Source organism: Cervus canadensis, chromosome 4 (genome assembly GCF_019320065.1).
Source record: "Cervus canadensis isolate Bull #8, Minnesota chromosome 4, ASM1932006v1, whole genome shotgun sequence".
NCBI lineage: Eukaryota > Metazoa > Chordata > Mammalia > Artiodactyla > Cervidae > Cervus > Cervus canadensis.
In genome coordinates, this window is record NC_057389.1 from 43,123,673 (window position 1) to 43,140,480 (window position 16,808).

A 16,808-nucleotide genomic window follows, 5' to 3' on the forward strand; every position below is an offset into this window, starting at 1 on the left:
ACCATGAGGGAGAGGAGATCCCCGCCCGCCGCCCCCACTGAACTCCCTCAGACATCCCGGAGCCCAAAGGGGCCTCACGTACTTCGAGTGCCACCCCGTCCGCGTCCCCGTCCGCGACCACGCCCCCGTCCACGGCCACGGAAGGAAGCCCGCGCCCCACCAGCCCCATCACTCTTCACACTCGATGTCTCATCCTGGTCATGCCAGGCAGGCTCCGATTTGGTCTCTGGTTGCCAGGCTGGAGTGGGGGGGGCCACGGGCACGTAGGTGACAGGCTCAGATCCTATGGGGAAAGGGGCATCAGATCAGGCCTGAGGGTGAGCCCCAGGCCCAGGCCCTCCATAGTGGGAGCGCATACCTTTGATCTCCCCGCGGCTAGTGGGGGTGTGTCGTGGCTCTGGAGGACGAGCAGGGCGTGAGACCAGTTTCTCTCTGGGCACTTCCGGCTTCATGTCTATTTGCAACGGAACCCACTTGTGTTTGTTCCCTGGAGAACAGCGTGGGCACAAGAAAGGCTTGAAGGAGAGGCCCCTCCTGCCCATCTCTACCCCCAATCCTCTGTCCCTGGCAGGGCTTTCATTGCCCCCTGGTCACCTCAGGCAAATGCCTTTCCCTCACTGGACCTCATTTTCATCTCTAAAATAAGAAGGCAGTGGATTTCAGTGTGATGGACACTCTTGATTGACTCCCAACACTGACTTCTCCAGAGCACACGCTCTACAGCCAGACACATGGCAGCCTGGAATCAAGGCCACACCTCCAGGCTCCCCTAGATACATGCCGAGGAGAGCTGAGTGGAAGCAGTCAATTCTAGGGTGCATCCCTAAAAAGCAGGGAGCTATTCTCCCTTTTCCCCATCCTGCTAAGTAGAGTGAGTCACCTGGAATGAGAAGAGACAACACACAGCAAGACAAAGGGATCAAAGAGCTGCCATTCTAGGCCTGGCCTACTTCTACCATGCTATCAAGTGAAAGAAACTATCTTCCATATTGGTTAAACCACTGTTCTTCTAGATACGTATGACAGCAGCCAAACATGTATCCTAGCCATTTCAGCCAGAGCAATGGGATCTCCTGTATTTAAATGAAATCTAACACAAGGCAGCAATACATCAAGTGACACGAAGAACACACTGTGGGAGGGACCCCCTGTCTTCTGCACTGCTTGAGCCCCAGTGCCGAGGACAGGGCTTTCCAAATGCTGGTTACAGCAAAAGAAATGGTGGACACATAGTTGGAAGGAAGCTTGCCAGCCCAGCAGCCTACACCCATAAGACTCCCAAGCACTTTTGGGGGGCTCCTAAAATTGCTCCAGCAGCACTTGAGTTCTCACATTCCCTGATTCTGCCTGCCACCTCCTCCCAAGTCCTGCTCCAAGCCACTCACCTTTCTTCTTCTGTCCCCCTCGCTGGCAGTCCTCGTCCCCATTCTTCTCCTCCCCCGATTCATCCGATTTGGTTTTCGGGCTCTCCTTACTATCGCTCCCCTCTCCTTTCTCCTGTTCCTTCATGTCCTTTTTGGGTGGTAGCTTGCGGGCAGGCTGAGACTTGTGGGCCTGTGGCTGCAGCAGGAAGCAGAGAACAGGGAGGTGACGTGCATCTGAAAGCCACTCAGGATGGGAAGGAAGGGAGCTCCGTTACTGGAGCACGTGATGCAGGTTGGGGTGGATGTATCCTATGGCCCTGTTTTCACGCCTGACATGCCTTTGCTGGGAAGAGTGGTCAAACAGGCGACAGGCGGAGGACAACCTGCCTCTCCAAGTCCCTTAAGTCTAAATGAGAGAGACAACCCCTCGACATGGGCTGTGGTCTGCAAAGGCCAGCTGTTTACTCCCTACAACAGGACCATGTGGTTTGAATCACCTGTGGGATGGAGGAGACATTGGCCTCTGGTCTGTCCACACCAATCCTGTCTGTGAACAAAGCCCAGTGGCCCAAGCCATTGAGGAACCTTGCCGTCAGCCCAGAAAAAAAATGCTGGGGAGGAAAGGACTGATCAGGGGTCCACCTTCTGCTGGGGCTTAGGAAAGCTATGTAAGCTTCCCCATAACCTGTGTTCTGGAGGTGGGTACTTGCCCTAATGACCATTCTGCTGCACTTACAGGCAATCCAAGTAGAGAACACAGGTTTTAGAACATGACACACGTGACTCTCAATCCCTGCCTGGCCATCCAGGACTAGTGATTAACCTCCCCTCCAGGCCTCAGTGGCCTCATCTGTAAAATGGGAATTACCGAAGGGCCTATCTAGGAGTCATTGAGGATTAAGTGAAATGATGGATAAACTGCACTTGGCAGTCTGTCACACAGCAAAGGCTCAAAGGATGATTCTTAGCTATTTCAATGTTGCCCATATTTTCCAACCACTCCTTTTAAAAAAACAGAAAATTAATACCCGAGGCTCTGAAAGCTTGAGGCCAAATGTGAACATGTAGATGGAGTTCAAACCTGCCCATCCCTCCCCACAGACTCACCTGCACAGTCTTGTGGGCTATCTCTCCAGGTGTTGGCCAGTTGATTGCATCTCCAAAGTCACCAACCTGCAAGGCACATTCTGTGAGGGTTCCAGGATAACCCTGCCTCCACCATTCAGGTCCTCATCCAAAATACAGCTTCATCAAGAGATCATAAGCCAAAACCAGTCTGTCCACGAGAATCATCCACAACAAAGACCCAGAAAAAGTGCCTCTGCTATTCAGAGAGAACCCAGAAATCCCCTGCAGCCCAGAAGCACTCACTACAACAGAAAAGAGGCTACCACCTCCATCCAGGAAGCCCACCCCAACCCCTGGGTTGCCAACTCATGTTTCTTACCTTGCCACCTTTGCGTTGTTTAGGAACTGCTGCCCTCACCACCTTGGCCGGGGCAGAATGTTCTGTGGAAGCAAGAAAGGAGAGGTGGTTATACAGCGCCCATCAGAGAGGGCCCCAACCAGCTCCTCACCCTCATCACTGCCCCACGCCACCAAGCAACCTGCAGGTTCCCACAGACGGAAGATGTGGCGGACCGAAGGAAGACACATGCTCAAACTCTATTTTCTGAAGAAATCATGGAAAGTGAGATCATGGAAGAAGCAGGCAGCCAAAACCCCAGGAATTCAACACTGGTCTCTCACAGCTCTTACCCTCTTGTGTAAGGGGGACTAAGGCCTGGAGACTCCAGGTCCATAGCAGGATTTGCTTTATAGTTCGGGGCTCCTGAATCACAGCAGATCCCATAAAGGAATCTGAAAGACTCTCTTTGGCTCAAACATTCTAGAAGTCTTTGTGTGAGTAGACTTAGGAAGGCACGACAAAAACCCTAAGTGGGCAATCAAGAAGTCCAAGACCTCTTCTAAGGCCTGTGCATCAGAGCCAGCTCTGTCCTCACTGATCTGTGGTCGCCAACAGGAAGATGTGCCTGCCTTCCAAGTTTCCAGAGGAAAAGTGAGACCATCATCCCCCACATTTTACTCAATGGTTCCACCTTTAGGAATTTATCCTAATGATACAAATTAGACACGTGTTAGACTTATGTGCAAAGATGCTGAAAGAGCTATTCATAATTTCAAAAAAACTGAAAATAATGTCTAACAGTAGTGAACTGGCTAAATAAAAGCTGAGCAACTTCCAGAGTGTTCTTAAAATGATAATGATCTCTACTGATATGAAAAGATAAACACAGTAAATGAAAAAAATTATAATCCCATTTTTGTAAAATAAATTGAAAAGGTATACATAACAAATACACATAGTAGGAACTCTGGAAAGACACACAACCAAATATTACCAGGACTTAAGTAGTATATCTACAGTGATTTAATTGTGTTTGGGATTCTCCAGTAGTTTCAACCAGGGTAAAGAGGAGCTTTCTATTTTTATTACTTTTAATTTTTATTTTTGGCTGTACCATGCATCATGCAGGGTCCTAACTCCCTGACCAGGAATCACACCTGCAGCCCCTGCAATAGAAGTGCAGAGTCTTAACCACTGGCCAGCCAGCAAAGTCCAGGGGCTTTTTAAAAATGAGAAAAAAAAAAAATTTTTTTAAGGAAGTGGCTCTAATAAGTCTGGTCCTTTCTACACCTACACTTGTTTTTCCAAGTTGGTTCTGAAGACCAGGAGTTTCTGAACCCTTCCTTCCCAGAGACCCATAGGATAAGACACAACCTGGGGCTCTGCTCACCCATCCCTTTCCCACCACTGTTGGCCACCCATGCCAGGACAAGAGCTGCCCCCAGTCCCTGAGCAGAGAAATTTGTCCAGCTGGTCTCAAAAGGAATGTTCCACTTCTTGATCAGACACTTGTTCCCTTAATGAGAAGAGAGTCCTTGCCTGATGCCTAACTGTGAGGCCACTGAATTCTTGGCTTCCACCCCATACTGGAGCCACTGCCTCAAGACACTTCACATGCCAAAGGAGAGCCAGAGCTCTATAACCCAACCCACAGCATCCCCCATTCCCAGTGCTGGGCAGTGGAGAACTGGAAAATCTCTTTCAGTTCCAAGAGGGTGGAGCCTGTAGGCCCAGGAAACTCCTTACTCCACACTGATTCTCTTGCTAACTCTAGTCTGGCCCAGAGCAGCCTAGTACCACGCAGCTCCCTGACGAGGACCAGCAGAGGCAGCTGTTAGAAGATCAACTCCCTCAATTACACATGAGCTATGGCAGTAATCACTTCTCCAGGGACCCAGCCTACAGACCCCCAAGACACTCCCTGCACGCTACCAGGACAAGAGCAGGCCAAAAGGCCGGCACCATCAACGTCATTATCACGAAGGTGGAATGGGAAATCAGATTCAGAGGGCAAAGTGCTCTTGAAGACTATCTGAAAAGGTTTAAGGCAAAGTTTTGTCGGGTCATTGTCTTATTTCCTCTAATAAAAACTCTTTCAAAATTGGGAAGAATCAGATCCTGTAATTACCCTGCCTAACATCTTGTTCAAGATCACAAATGGTAAAGTACTGCTAAAAGTTCAGACTCTCCTTAATGGGAGTGCCCTGCTACCACTAAAATACCCCACTGATTCCCTACTCCCCCACCAATCCCAAGCTGACCAGGGGAATGTGGCTTCTCTGGGCACACCCAGGAAAATCAGTCAGTCAGCCCTTTGTTAAGTTTGCGGAAAAGGCCCCATCCCTAGTTAGCCTCCCTCTATCCCAAGGACCCCTCAGTACCCTGTTCCTGCTCTGCTCTCAGGTAGGGCCTCGGGCTGCCCCTGCTCTAAGGAAGAATAAAATTACCCAGAGAGACAGAGAAGTACTTTAGGGAAAGAGAACCACTGCTACCTTTAAGCAAAATCCCTAGCTCTGTTAAAATCCCGCAGGGCCTAGGGAAACCCAGGAAGGCTCAGATAAGCTATTGTCAGGCCCTGGGGGCAGGCTGGAAAAAAAGACTAGGCTTTCTGGCTTCAATTACACATCCTTTTCTGGGTCCCCTCCCAACTATCCACCTTCACCAGCCGCATGCGCATGTGTACAAACGTGGGCACACACAGTACAGCCCCACAACATACAGGGCCTAGCATCTAAAATGCCTCCCAATGGAAACCAATCTTTTGTGCAAGAGGCCAGTCCTTATGTCCAGCACCACTGCCAGCCACCACTGACCCAAGCCCAGCTCGGGACACACTACACTCACCACCTTGCATGTGCCCAAGAAAACAGCTGTAGGACAGGAGAGCAGCAAAAAAGAGGCCCGTGGTTCTGATTTCTTCTGTTCAGATAGGCAACTGAGGCTCCCAAAGGGTAGTGAGGGGCTTCCCCAGGGAAGAGCCGGGATGGGCACTCGCAGCCTCAGCTCCCTCTGTCCAGTGAGCCTTCCAGCTCACCAGGGATCCCACGTGTCCACTGGTGGGACATGGGTCAAAAAGCCTTCCCGGTGCAATCTCAGAGCACCGTCCTGCCATCTCCTGGTGAAGAGTCACTGATGTCAGGAGAGGTTCCCAGGCAGAAGTGTGGTGAGGTGGGCTGAGGTTAGCCCAGCACTCAGGGGGAGGAGGATGGCAGGCAGCGGCTCTGTGAGTGTCTCCCCACTCCAGCAAGGCAAGCAGGGGTTAGGCGGGATACGGAAGAGGCGAAAATGGAGTCTGCTAGGAGCCAGTACTGAATGTGATTGGGGGGGCGGGGGGGGCGGTGTCAAGGGACTTTCTATAAACACACACTCATTCGTGTATTAAATGAAGCACACAGAATCTCTCTGTGCAGACGAGGGGGGTGGGGGAGGGAACAGGGAGGCCAGGAGATTTTTTGTGAAGCTTTATCTGATCAGCAAAGTCATTATTTTCACTTAAGACTGTAAGTGGTGAAGAGAAGGGGAGCTAAACCAATACCCTCCTCTCCCAGAGCCTGGCTCTTTTTCCACACACTGCACCCCTGCCCCCCCCAAGAGAGGGGCTGGCTCCAGGGCAGGTCTCCCCAGCAGAGAGGAAAGAAGGAAGGGGGGGGGATTTGCCTCAGTCCCCAGGGCAGCTGTGGTATAAATCCCTGCCACATCAGAGGAAGGAAGAGCAGAGGGAAGGCCTGAAGTTCCTTTCGGCTGAAGAAATTCAGCCACTCCACCTTTTTCTCAGCACAGAAGAGGAAGAGAGCCTGGCCTCAAGGAGTCTCTGTCTGCCTACAAACAGGCTAAGCCCAAACACACCTGGTATAAACCCAAGTAAAAACACAAAGGATGGGCGACCCCTGAGCAACACAGGAGTTAGGAGCACTCAGCCCCAACACGGTCGAAAAATCCAACTGGACATCACGCAGTACTGCTTTTACATTGAGAATAACCACATATTAATGGACCCACAGTTCAAACTTGTATTGTTCAAAGGTCAAGGCCATTTTTAAAAAAATTACTTTTCATTTGTTTACTTTTGGATGCACTGGATCTTCACTGCTGTGTGGCGAGCAGGGACTACACTCCAGTTGTGTTGAAGCAGCTTCTCTTGTTGCAGAGCACATGCTCTAGGGTGTGTGGGCTTCAGGAGTTGTGGCTCTCGGGCCCTAGAACATGGACTCAATAGTTCTGGCTCACAGGCTCTGTTGCTCTGTGGGATCCTCCTGGATCAGGGATCAAACCCATGCCCCCTGCATTTGGCAGGTGGATTCTTACCCAATGCGCAACCAGGGAGGTCCCAACTGTATTTTCTACACTGCTATGTTCCAGAAAGAGCGTAAAGTTGCTGACCCTTTTGTCGGGGGGGGGGGGGGGGAGGAGCTACCTAGAAGGGCCAGATGTAAGGTCTTATGGAGCAAGGACTTGGTGAACTAGCAAGAAACCAGGCAAGGATTTTGGGGGGGAAGGTATGAGGATATGAGTCAAACTCATCAGGTTATAGAAAAAAGAACTGATAAGAGGGGGACTTCCCTGGGGTCCAGTGCCTAAAACTGTGAACTCTTGATCCTGGGTTCAATCCCTGGTCAGGCAACTAGATTCCTACTCTTCAAAGAAGATTGAAGACTCTGAGTGCCACAACTAAGATCCGGTACAGCTAAATAAATAAATAAATACTAGTAACAGGAAGGGAAAAGCTGGAAATGAAACTGAGGGATGAGTGTAGGTGAAAAGTGAGATGGGGCTGGGCTAGATGGGAGAAGGCTTGAAGGATGGGGCTGGCCAGAAGGAACTACTAGATTTCATGCCTTAGTGCCAAGAGAATGGGGGAAGGCCAAACATTTATTTTGGGGCTGGCATTATCTCCTGGAGATTAGCGAAGTATCTAAAAAGGCTGAATTTACCGAGTGCAAAGAACTTCTGCCTTGGGGAACAAGGTCATTTGTTAGGGGCTGCGTTAGTGGCATTCGTACCCACCTGCTGACCTCCTCCTATGGCCATTAGGTCAACGTCTTGAAGAGACAACCCGACCCCAGGAGAATACCCTGGCTCTGTGCTCTCACTGTACTGTGTTAGCTGCCTGGTTACTTATCTATTCTCAACCCCACCCCACCCCCCTTGACAGCAGGTACCAGGCTGCTTTCATAGCAGTGATTCTGGCATCTAGCTCAGGACCTGGCAATACAGCTGAGCTTTGCTGTTCCAAGTGCTAGTTTCTGAGTCAATGGCCTCAATCCTCAGCCTTTAGCTGGAGCCTTCCCCCAGGCAGAGAAACAAGTGTCACAGGCACTGCTGGGTCCCAGCGGAACCTAGTCTAGACTCCAATACTCATCAATTGTATAATCTTGGAGACACTCCCTACCACCCACCCTCCCTGGGCCTCTCTCACCTTCCTTAACTGAACACAGGATATTCCTATCTAGAGGGAGAGGGAAGAGAAGGTAAGATCGCAACCAATGAGACTTCTCATCAGAGCAGAAGAGATGCTAGCACCAAGCTGTGGTCATAATAATGTTAACAGTGAGCACTTATGAGATGCCATGCACTGTTCTAACACTGAGTTAGTCCCTCTAACTGGTCTCATTTTACAAATGAGGAAACGAAGGAACACAGTGGAAAGGTTACTTTACCAAGATCACAGCCTGCAAGCAATAGAACAGGACTTGAAGTCAAGCAATCTGACTCTAAATCCTGTGCTTTCAACCACTAGCAGGAGGGTCCAATTTAACTCCTTATTGTGGTCAATAGGGTAGGCCCTCAAATCGCCCTACACACTGGAGAAAACCAAGGCCCACTACAGGGAAATCTAAGGTCATGGAGCAAGGCAAGCGACATTCCTAGGATTGAACACTGGCAACTTGACAACCCCCTTCTTCCCCACCCAGAGAGAAGCAAGGGAAACTGCCCCCAAACACATTTATCTGGCACCCTCACAGTCCTGTGAGAGAAGAGACATTGCATCTAGGCCCTCCCCCCAGTTCCCCCATTCCTACCTCTGCCCCAATTTGGGTGGGGGGCAGGGACAGGCGTCCAGCTGACATGGATTCTGCCCCCACCACTGCCTGAGCTGGAGCCCAGGACCCTCACTGCGGAAGGCAGAGAAACCATTAAGGAAGAGTGCAATGCCAACAGGAGTCTAGATTATATCACCCACCTGTGCCCGTCCCTCCCAGGCCAGCCTGGGGGCGGAATCAAAAAAGTCTGGTGTATTCTCAGCTGTTATCCAGCCTGAGGGTGCGGTGGGGTCATAGAGGAGGAGTTTGGGGACGACCCACTTTTCATCCCACCCCCACCCGGCATGAGCTCTCATCTAAAGAGTAAAAAAAAAAGCTTTGTTAACCATCCTCACCTTGTTCACTGATTCCTACTGTTGCCACCACTTTTCAGACAGCTCTCTCTGACCAGCTTTCCCACCCTGATTTCCCCCAGACGTGCAGAGGAAACACAGGAGGGGGCTGAAGAGTGCCCTTAATGGAAAGGAATGAGAGGAGAGAGGAAACCTTCAGAAGTCCAGCTCATGAGGCTCCACTCAAAGCAAGCTCCTGAAGAGTCTGAGCCCCTTGGGCCTGGGAGGAGGAGCGCAGGTGGCAGGCTCTGGTCACAGGACGCTGCCTGGTCCGGCCCAGCCCGTCAACTATCTTTAGCTGGCGGTGACCCTTTAGCCTGCGGTGACTCTCTCTGCCCAAGTAAGCTGCCCTGGGGTGGTCACGCCCACTACCAGTACCAGTCCCTGAAGTCCTGCCCCAAAGCTAATTAATAATCATCACAGCTGAAATATACCAGCAGTCAGTGAAGCCTCTGGCCTTCAAGTGCCAGCTCCCTGGACCCAGCCTTTCTGAAGGGCACATTTGGTTCTAGTTAGAACAGTAATCCTAATAACCACCTTTTACTAAGTGCTGACTAGGAGCCAAAAACTGCTCTAAGTTGCTTTGTGCTATTTCATGTAACTGCCTCAAAATGACATTCTGGTTACTTGGAAAATGAAACTGAGGGAAAAGACTTGCCCAGAGTCAGAGTATATATACTGTGTGACATTATTCACAGATTTCAGTGTAAATTCTTCTCAAGGCCTTTCTTAATCGCCCAACTGGCAACTCTGGATCAAGTTCTAATTCAGTCTATCATGTGGGGTCTTCAGAGCACTCATTAGCCCCTGAAATGTTTGCATTTGTATGCATCTCAACCGCACCAGACTAATCAATTACTAAGTCCATACACTATCCACACAAAATGCTCACACGCAGTGGCTCATTTACTTTTCACAATCACTCTAGGAGACAGGTAAGGTGATGATGACTCCCAGTTTATAGATGAGGAATCTGAGGCTCAGAGAGGCCACCTGCCTTAGGTAGACTAAAACCCAAGTACAGTTTGACTCCACCTTGGGCTTCACCAGCAAGCAACATGCCCTATATAGGCAATGACTGGGATTTCCACAAGGGTAGGGATCTTTCTGCATTGCTCACTGGCCCCTGGAACCCAGGACTGCAGCCTGTTCATGGCTGGCCCACAGTAAGTATTTGCTGAATGAAGAATTTTACATTGCTACGGGTGCTTCTCAAAGAACTTCCAGAGCATTCTTCTCTGGGTAAAGAGGTTAATTACCCCTTTGCATTATGTCTGAAGAGCACAGCTGTGCAGCCGGGCAGCTGCAACCCCTTTGGAGTCTAGACCTATGCCCTGCTCTCCTTCAAGTTGGAAGCAGTGTGCTTCAGCCCAAACACCAGACATCAGCTGTGGAAAACAGAACAGAGAGTGTGTGCAGCAAACAAAACAGCCCTGGAACTACCCAGAGGTCCCAGACTTCAGACATAAGCCTCCAGGCCCCGGGCCACGTCATAAATCACACGGCTGGCTAGTTGGCATGGCAAGCTGTGAAGTACGGACACCAGCTCAGAGGGCAGCACCCACTCAAGGGCAGTCGCCACGCCACACAGGAAGACAAGCTTATGTTGCCAGAGCATCTGAGTTTTCAAGAAATACAGAAAAATAAACTTGGTGTGGAACAGTAATTTCCTGCTTTCTAAATACTGTTAATGAATTCACATTAAAAAACAAAACTTTTCCAAGCTATACCCAGCCTGTGGGCTCCTGCACTGCTCTCCTAAGCCCTGAGGGGCAGGCCCATCATCCAGCAGCCAGGCCCTGGATTTCAGAGCCAATCCCCAGGCAGGCTGCAATGCTCTGCTGCCCCACTGACACCATCATCCTCATGCAGGAGGCTGCTGACATCAAAGCTCCTTTTTCCTCATGCCTGTGGTCACCTACCACCTAAGGTAACACAAACTCATTTTAACTGTCCTAAGTCTAAGGCATTCTCTGCTGCAAGAGGCTTCTGAATCTCCAAGAAACTACTCTGAATTATCCCTGTTACTGGGGAGAGAGTCTGGAAGGGACTTGAGAACTCACACCACTGTTCGGACAGGAAAACTGAGGCCCAGAAGGGACCGGGCTGTGCCCAGCGCCCAGTAACTTGTGAAGCTGGCACTGAACAAGTTTCTGCCTTGTCATTCAGGGTTTTTCCCACAGCTCAGGAAGCCACTCAGCAACACAACTACACTAATTCACAGCCTGGGGGTTGGGGGGGGTGGGGCGGCGGCAGGGCCTCAGGGACCCAAGCATTCCAGGTACTGCTCCCCACACCCACTGATGACGCCTGTAACAGAGACCCAGAAGTCCCCGTTTTCAAGAACAGCTTCTCACATGGAATTGGACTACATGACAGAAAAGGAGGGGTGCTCTGGCTGAAGTGGATCTGGGAGTGTAGGGCCCCACTGTCACCAGCGACCTGACTTCTCCAGGGAAGGCTCTCGGCCCCTCTGGAAGATGTGCGGCAGGCGGGCCCCAGAGGGCCTGACCAGCCATCTCTCCAGTGAGGCAGGCTGGGAATCCTCACTGACCCTGTTTCCTGCTCTCTGAAAAGCTCAGATCCTAACAGCTCCAGCCCTGCAGGTTGGGGACACTTGGCAACGGGAAAACTTCAGCAGAAATAGTAGAGACTTGCCAATAATTCCCCTAACCCAATTTAGCCAGACTGGCCTTGCTCCCCACTAAAGCAGGTGATCTGTCTCTGCTGCTGAGTCTGGGCCAGCCTTGGAGGCCTCTTCATACATAAGAAACTCCAACTGGGACACTGTGGATAAGGAGGCAGGCTGCCCTTCCAGCAGAATCCACATCCTGGCTTACTGGTGACCTAGTCCACTCCCTCCCCTCTTCAGCAAACATAGAGGAGACGTGACCCCTACATTACCTGTCTACCCCACGAAGTAGGCCCCTGGGCTAAGAGGCAGGACAGAGCAGCTATCCCGGACTTGGGAGTCCACCTAAGAATGCTCTAACCACCAGCTGCCATCAAAATAAGGAACTCATAAAGCCAGGGGAGATGGTCTTATCTGCCCAATTTCTCATGCAGCTTGTAACTCGATAGGCATTAACAGGGCCAAAGAGGAATGAAAGCCAAGCAAGCAGGTTCATCAGGAAGCAGAAAAGCACCTTGCATGGAAGATCCTAGACTAAGACTTAACCTCTCACTTTCTGAAACTATGAAAGGGGTTCATGGTGCCTGCCAGCTCACAGGATTGTTTAACAGCTTAAATTAAGGGCAGAAAACAGAAAACTACCATAAATGCATCTTTAAATGCACTTTTTAAATTATTAAAAATAATTATTTAAAAAAATCTGAGTCAATTACTGAATCTGGTGCTTTAATAAAAAAATTTTTTTAAAGATTATAATTTGCCAGATTTAGCAAATTTCAGGTAAATAATGGTAAATTTTTATATTAATTATGTCCCATGCAATATTTGGGACACCTTATACTAAAAAACTTATTTGCTGTTTATCTGAAAATCAAATTTAACTAGAGATTGTGTATTTTTAATAGCTAAATCTGGCCACAGTAGGAAAGAACCACTGCCCATGTTCCGCGACAGTGAGTGAAGTGTTCAGGGCATGGGGCTAGTGATCAGAAGACTGATACCAGTCCTGGCACCAGCACTACAGCCCTTGTTCTTGGGGCCTGGAAGAATTCCCCTCTAGGTGGCTTCAGTTTCTCTACTAAAGTCTATGCTTGGGGTGTGAAGATCCAGTCATCTGCACTAACATCCTTTAATTCTATCCTCATACTCACTGATCACCCTAACCACAACCTTATATGAAGCCAGTTTCCCAAGGGTACAATCTACCTCTGACACCACTGCTACAAATGACTTGGGCCCTAAGATTTCAGGATGCAAAAAAATTATCACCTGAGGAGCTTGTCAAAATACAGAATCCTGGGTCCCACCCTCCAGAGATTCTTGCTCTGGAACAGTGGAACCAGGAATCTGCTTAGTAATTCTAAGGTAGGTTTTCTCTGGACATACCTGAAGTTATAGAAATGAGTTTCACCTGCTAATTCTGACAGGGCTTACTCAGAACCACAACACTGCATTTAGTATTTTAAAAAAATGTTTATGAAGCATAGTTGATTTACAATACTGTGTTAAAGTTTCACGTGTACAGCAAAGTGATTCAGTCATATATATATTTTTTCAGATTTTCCATTATAGATTATTACAAGATATCAAACATAATTCCCTATGCTATACAATACAGTAATCCTTATTTGCTTACCTATTTTATATATGCTAAGTCACTTCAGTCATGTCTCTTTGTGACCCCATGGACTGTAGCCCACCAGGCTTCTCTGTCCATGGGATTCTCCACGCAAGAATACTGTGGTGGGTTTGCTATTGCCTTCTCCAGGGGATCTTCCTGACCCAGGACCCAGGGATCAAACCTGGATCCCCTGCATTGCAGGCAGATTCTTAACTGCCATCTGAGCCACCTTGGGAATCACATTTTATGGACAGCAGTGTGTTAATCTTGTACTCCTACTTTCTCTCTCTCCTTCCTCCAAGTTTGCTTTCGGTATCTGTGAGGTTGTTTCTGTTTTGCAAGTAAATTCATCTGTATTTATTTAGATTCTACAAAAGTGATATAATACTAGTCTCTTTCTGTCTTACTTTAGCATGATAATCTCTAGGTCCATCTATGCTGCTGCAAAAGGCAGTATTTCATTTTTTAAGGTTGATTAATCTTTCATTGTATATAGGCACCATCTTTATCCATTCATCTGTCAACAGACACTTCAGGTTGCTTCCATGTCTTGGCTATTATAAATAGTGCTGCTATGAACATGGTGGGGGGGGTGGTTATGTGTATCTTTTCGAATTATAGTTTTGTCCAGCTATGTGCCCTAGAGTGTGATAATTGTATTATAGGGTAGCTCTATTTTTAGTTTTTTAAGAACCTTCATATTGTTTTCCTGTGGTGGCAGTACCAGTTTACATTCCCACCAACAGTGTAGGAGGGTTTCCCTTTCCTCCATACCCTCTCCAGCATTTATTATTCATAGACTTTTTGAAGATGGCCATTCTAATCGGTGTGACGTGATACCTCACTGTAGTTTTGATTTGCATTTCTCTAATAATTAGTGATGCTGAGCAGCTCTTCATGTGCCAATTGACCATCTGTGTGTCTTCTCTAACGAATGCCTACTCAGGTCTTGTGCCCACTTTTTTGACTGGGTTGTTTCTTTTTTTGGTATTAAACTGTATGAGCTATCTGAATATTTTGGAAATTAACCCCTTGCAAGTTGCACTGTTTGCAAATATTTTCTCCCATTCCACAGGTTGTCTTGTTTATGATTCCCTCTTGTGCAAAAGCTCTTAAGATTAGGCCCCATTTGTTTATCTTTGCTTTCGAGGCCTGGGAGATTTTTTAGTATTAGTATTTTAGAACTGACTGGGCTTCCCTGGTGGCTCAGTTGGTAAAGAATCTGCCTGCAATGCAGGAGACCCAGGTTCGATCCCTGGGTCGGAAAGACCCCCTGGAGAAGGAAATGGCAACCTATTCTAGTATTCTTGCCTGGAAAATCCCATGGACAGAGAAACTTGGCAGGACATAGTCCATGGGGTCACAAAGAGTCAAATACGACTGAGTAAACCACACCACTTTAGAATCAGGGTGTGCTTCTTAAGGAACGGTAGTGGGTACATGGGTTCTTGTTCAATGTTTTTCTTTTTGTATTGTATTAAATATTGAATAATGTCTTGAAAAGAAAAATACATTGCAGAACTATTCTGGTGGAAATGAAACTGAAGTCTCCTTCTTCCCACTTGACCTCCCACCCTTCTGGAGTCCCTGGGCAGAAGGCTGTATACAAACCCCTCACCCTCATGACTGTGGAAACAGGAATCCTGAGCTAGCAGGACTGTAACACCACTTCCATAAGCTAAGAACACCTGAGAATGTGGGGGACCTGGGTTAAATGCAGATTCCTGACTTCCCCTAAGCTCCAAAAAGCAGTTTGCAGAGAGAGGCAAAGCATGGGCATCTGCATTTTTAACAAGTTTCCTGTGCAATGCTGATGCCAATTAGTATTTGAGAACTGAGCCGTCAATGAGTGAGACTGAAGGGACCTCTGGTCTCCAAGTGCCAATCCAGGGTCTCACACGTATGGACTAGAAGTGCAGACAGGAATTAACCAGCTCAGCCGAGCAGGAGGGAGCGAGTTTTAATTATACCACAGAGAGTAGTCAGAGGAGGGCTGCACCAAGGAGCTCATCCACTCTTCACCACCATTCAACTTCTAGCATCAGGGACCAAGACCTGGCAGGCCAAGAAGCCACAAGTGAGCCAAGTGTCTTGACAGACGTGAGTTCACAAAAGTCAGTCTGGGCTGAGCTCAAGGGTCAGTTTCACAATGAGCCCCCCACCTGTGGCTGTGCTACAAGGAGAATGAAGGCTCTGAAGGGACCTGTCTGCCTCTTTCTTACAGCTCCCACTCTCCCTCTAAACCTTGCTGTTCGCTCCCCCAGTGCCCTGAGGTTTGGATCCATTACATAATAATGGCTACCACTTACTAAGCATTTACCTCAGGCCTCCTGCTGTAGGCCTTCTGTGCATTTTCTAATCCTCCCAAGGGTGAAGCTATTCCAGTTTTATTGGAGGCTAGGTGGCCAGCCCAAGGTCACACAGTGAAAAGGGAGCTGACACCAAGGATCTGAAACTGAAAGCCCAGGCTTCCCTAGGTCTCTCAGTACTGCCAGAGACGGATACTTGGTTGAGATCCCAAAGGGCTCCAGCTCAAGCAGACCCTACAAGGGACTGAAGCCATCAGCACCAGAATCCACTTCTCTGAAACTATTAGCTCACCTGCCAGGCAAGGATAATGCCATTTAGCACCGGGGCCAAGGGCAAAGCACAGCCAGGAATCAGAGCACTCTTCATTGCAAAGGCAACGCTCTAGGGCGGCCTGTAACCCAAAGGCCTGGGCTCTGGCTACACCAAGCCCAGAAGAATTTTGCCTCCTCCAGCAGATGAGAAAGGGGAGGATGGAGGAAACTGCAAAGATCCCACAGGACAAAAGACAGACTACAGAGAGAAAGGGAAGTAGAAAAGCAGAGGTTTTATGTAGGTGCTGCTTCAGGGCACAGGGGAGAGTTTAAGAGAGCATAAGCTACCCATTCAGGTAAATTACCCTTTCTGTTTCCTTGGTGACTCATCGGTTCATAAGGTCTCCCTCATCCATCACTGCATCGAAGTCTCACAGTATCAGTTTGAGGTAGGAAGGGTGGACATGCTTCTCCCCAGATGACACAATAAGACAGAACTGAGACTCGGTGAGCTTCCTGGTTTGTTCCAAGAACATCAACTTGTTTTTAAAGATATCAGCCCTGGGCTCCTGCCACTCTATCATGAAATGTGACCACTGACATGAGGGGTTTTGTGTGCCAGGCACTAGAGAAATAACAGTAAACAAGACAGTCCCTATCCTCTGAGGGCTCAGTTTATACAAAGCCTTAATCTGAACTCTACCTGCAACTGGTTGATCTCAACTGCTTGGGATGCTGTACTGAGGAACCTCAGTCAACAGACTCAGGAAAAACCTGTGATCCATTAGCAATGTCTGTTGTGAGCAGGAGAAGGGACAGCAGTCACAAACGTATTTATAATTCCAGTTT

At 48.7% G+C, this 16,808-nt stretch overlaps 1 protein-coding gene across 4 annotated transcripts in view; it reads right to left on the minus strand.

Moving 5' to 3' along the window:
• Positions 1-16,808, minus strand: part of LARP1 (La ribonucleoprotein 1, translational regulator) — an 85,131-nt gene that overhangs the window by 18,738 nt on the left and 49,585 nt on the right. For 2 of the 4 annotated variants that reach the window (XM_043464884.1, XM_043464880.1), the window contains exons 2-6: positions 2,812-2,873; positions 2,472-2,537; positions 1,386-1,560; positions 359-487; positions 83-283 (exon numbers count right to left, since the gene is read on the minus strand). In XM_043464884.1, the coding sequence (XP_043320819.1) occupies positions 83-283; positions 359-487; positions 1,386-1,509 (454 nt within the window). In that variant the 5' untranslated portion in view covers positions 1,510-1,560; positions 2,472-2,537; positions 2,812-2,873. Of the gene's footprint in view, positions 1-82; positions 284-358; positions 488-1,385; positions 1,561-2,471; positions 2,538-2,811; positions 2,874-9,148; positions 9,280-16,808 lie in introns of those variants that run through there. The other 2 variants (XM_043464883.1, XM_043464882.1) reach the window with 2 other exon arrangements.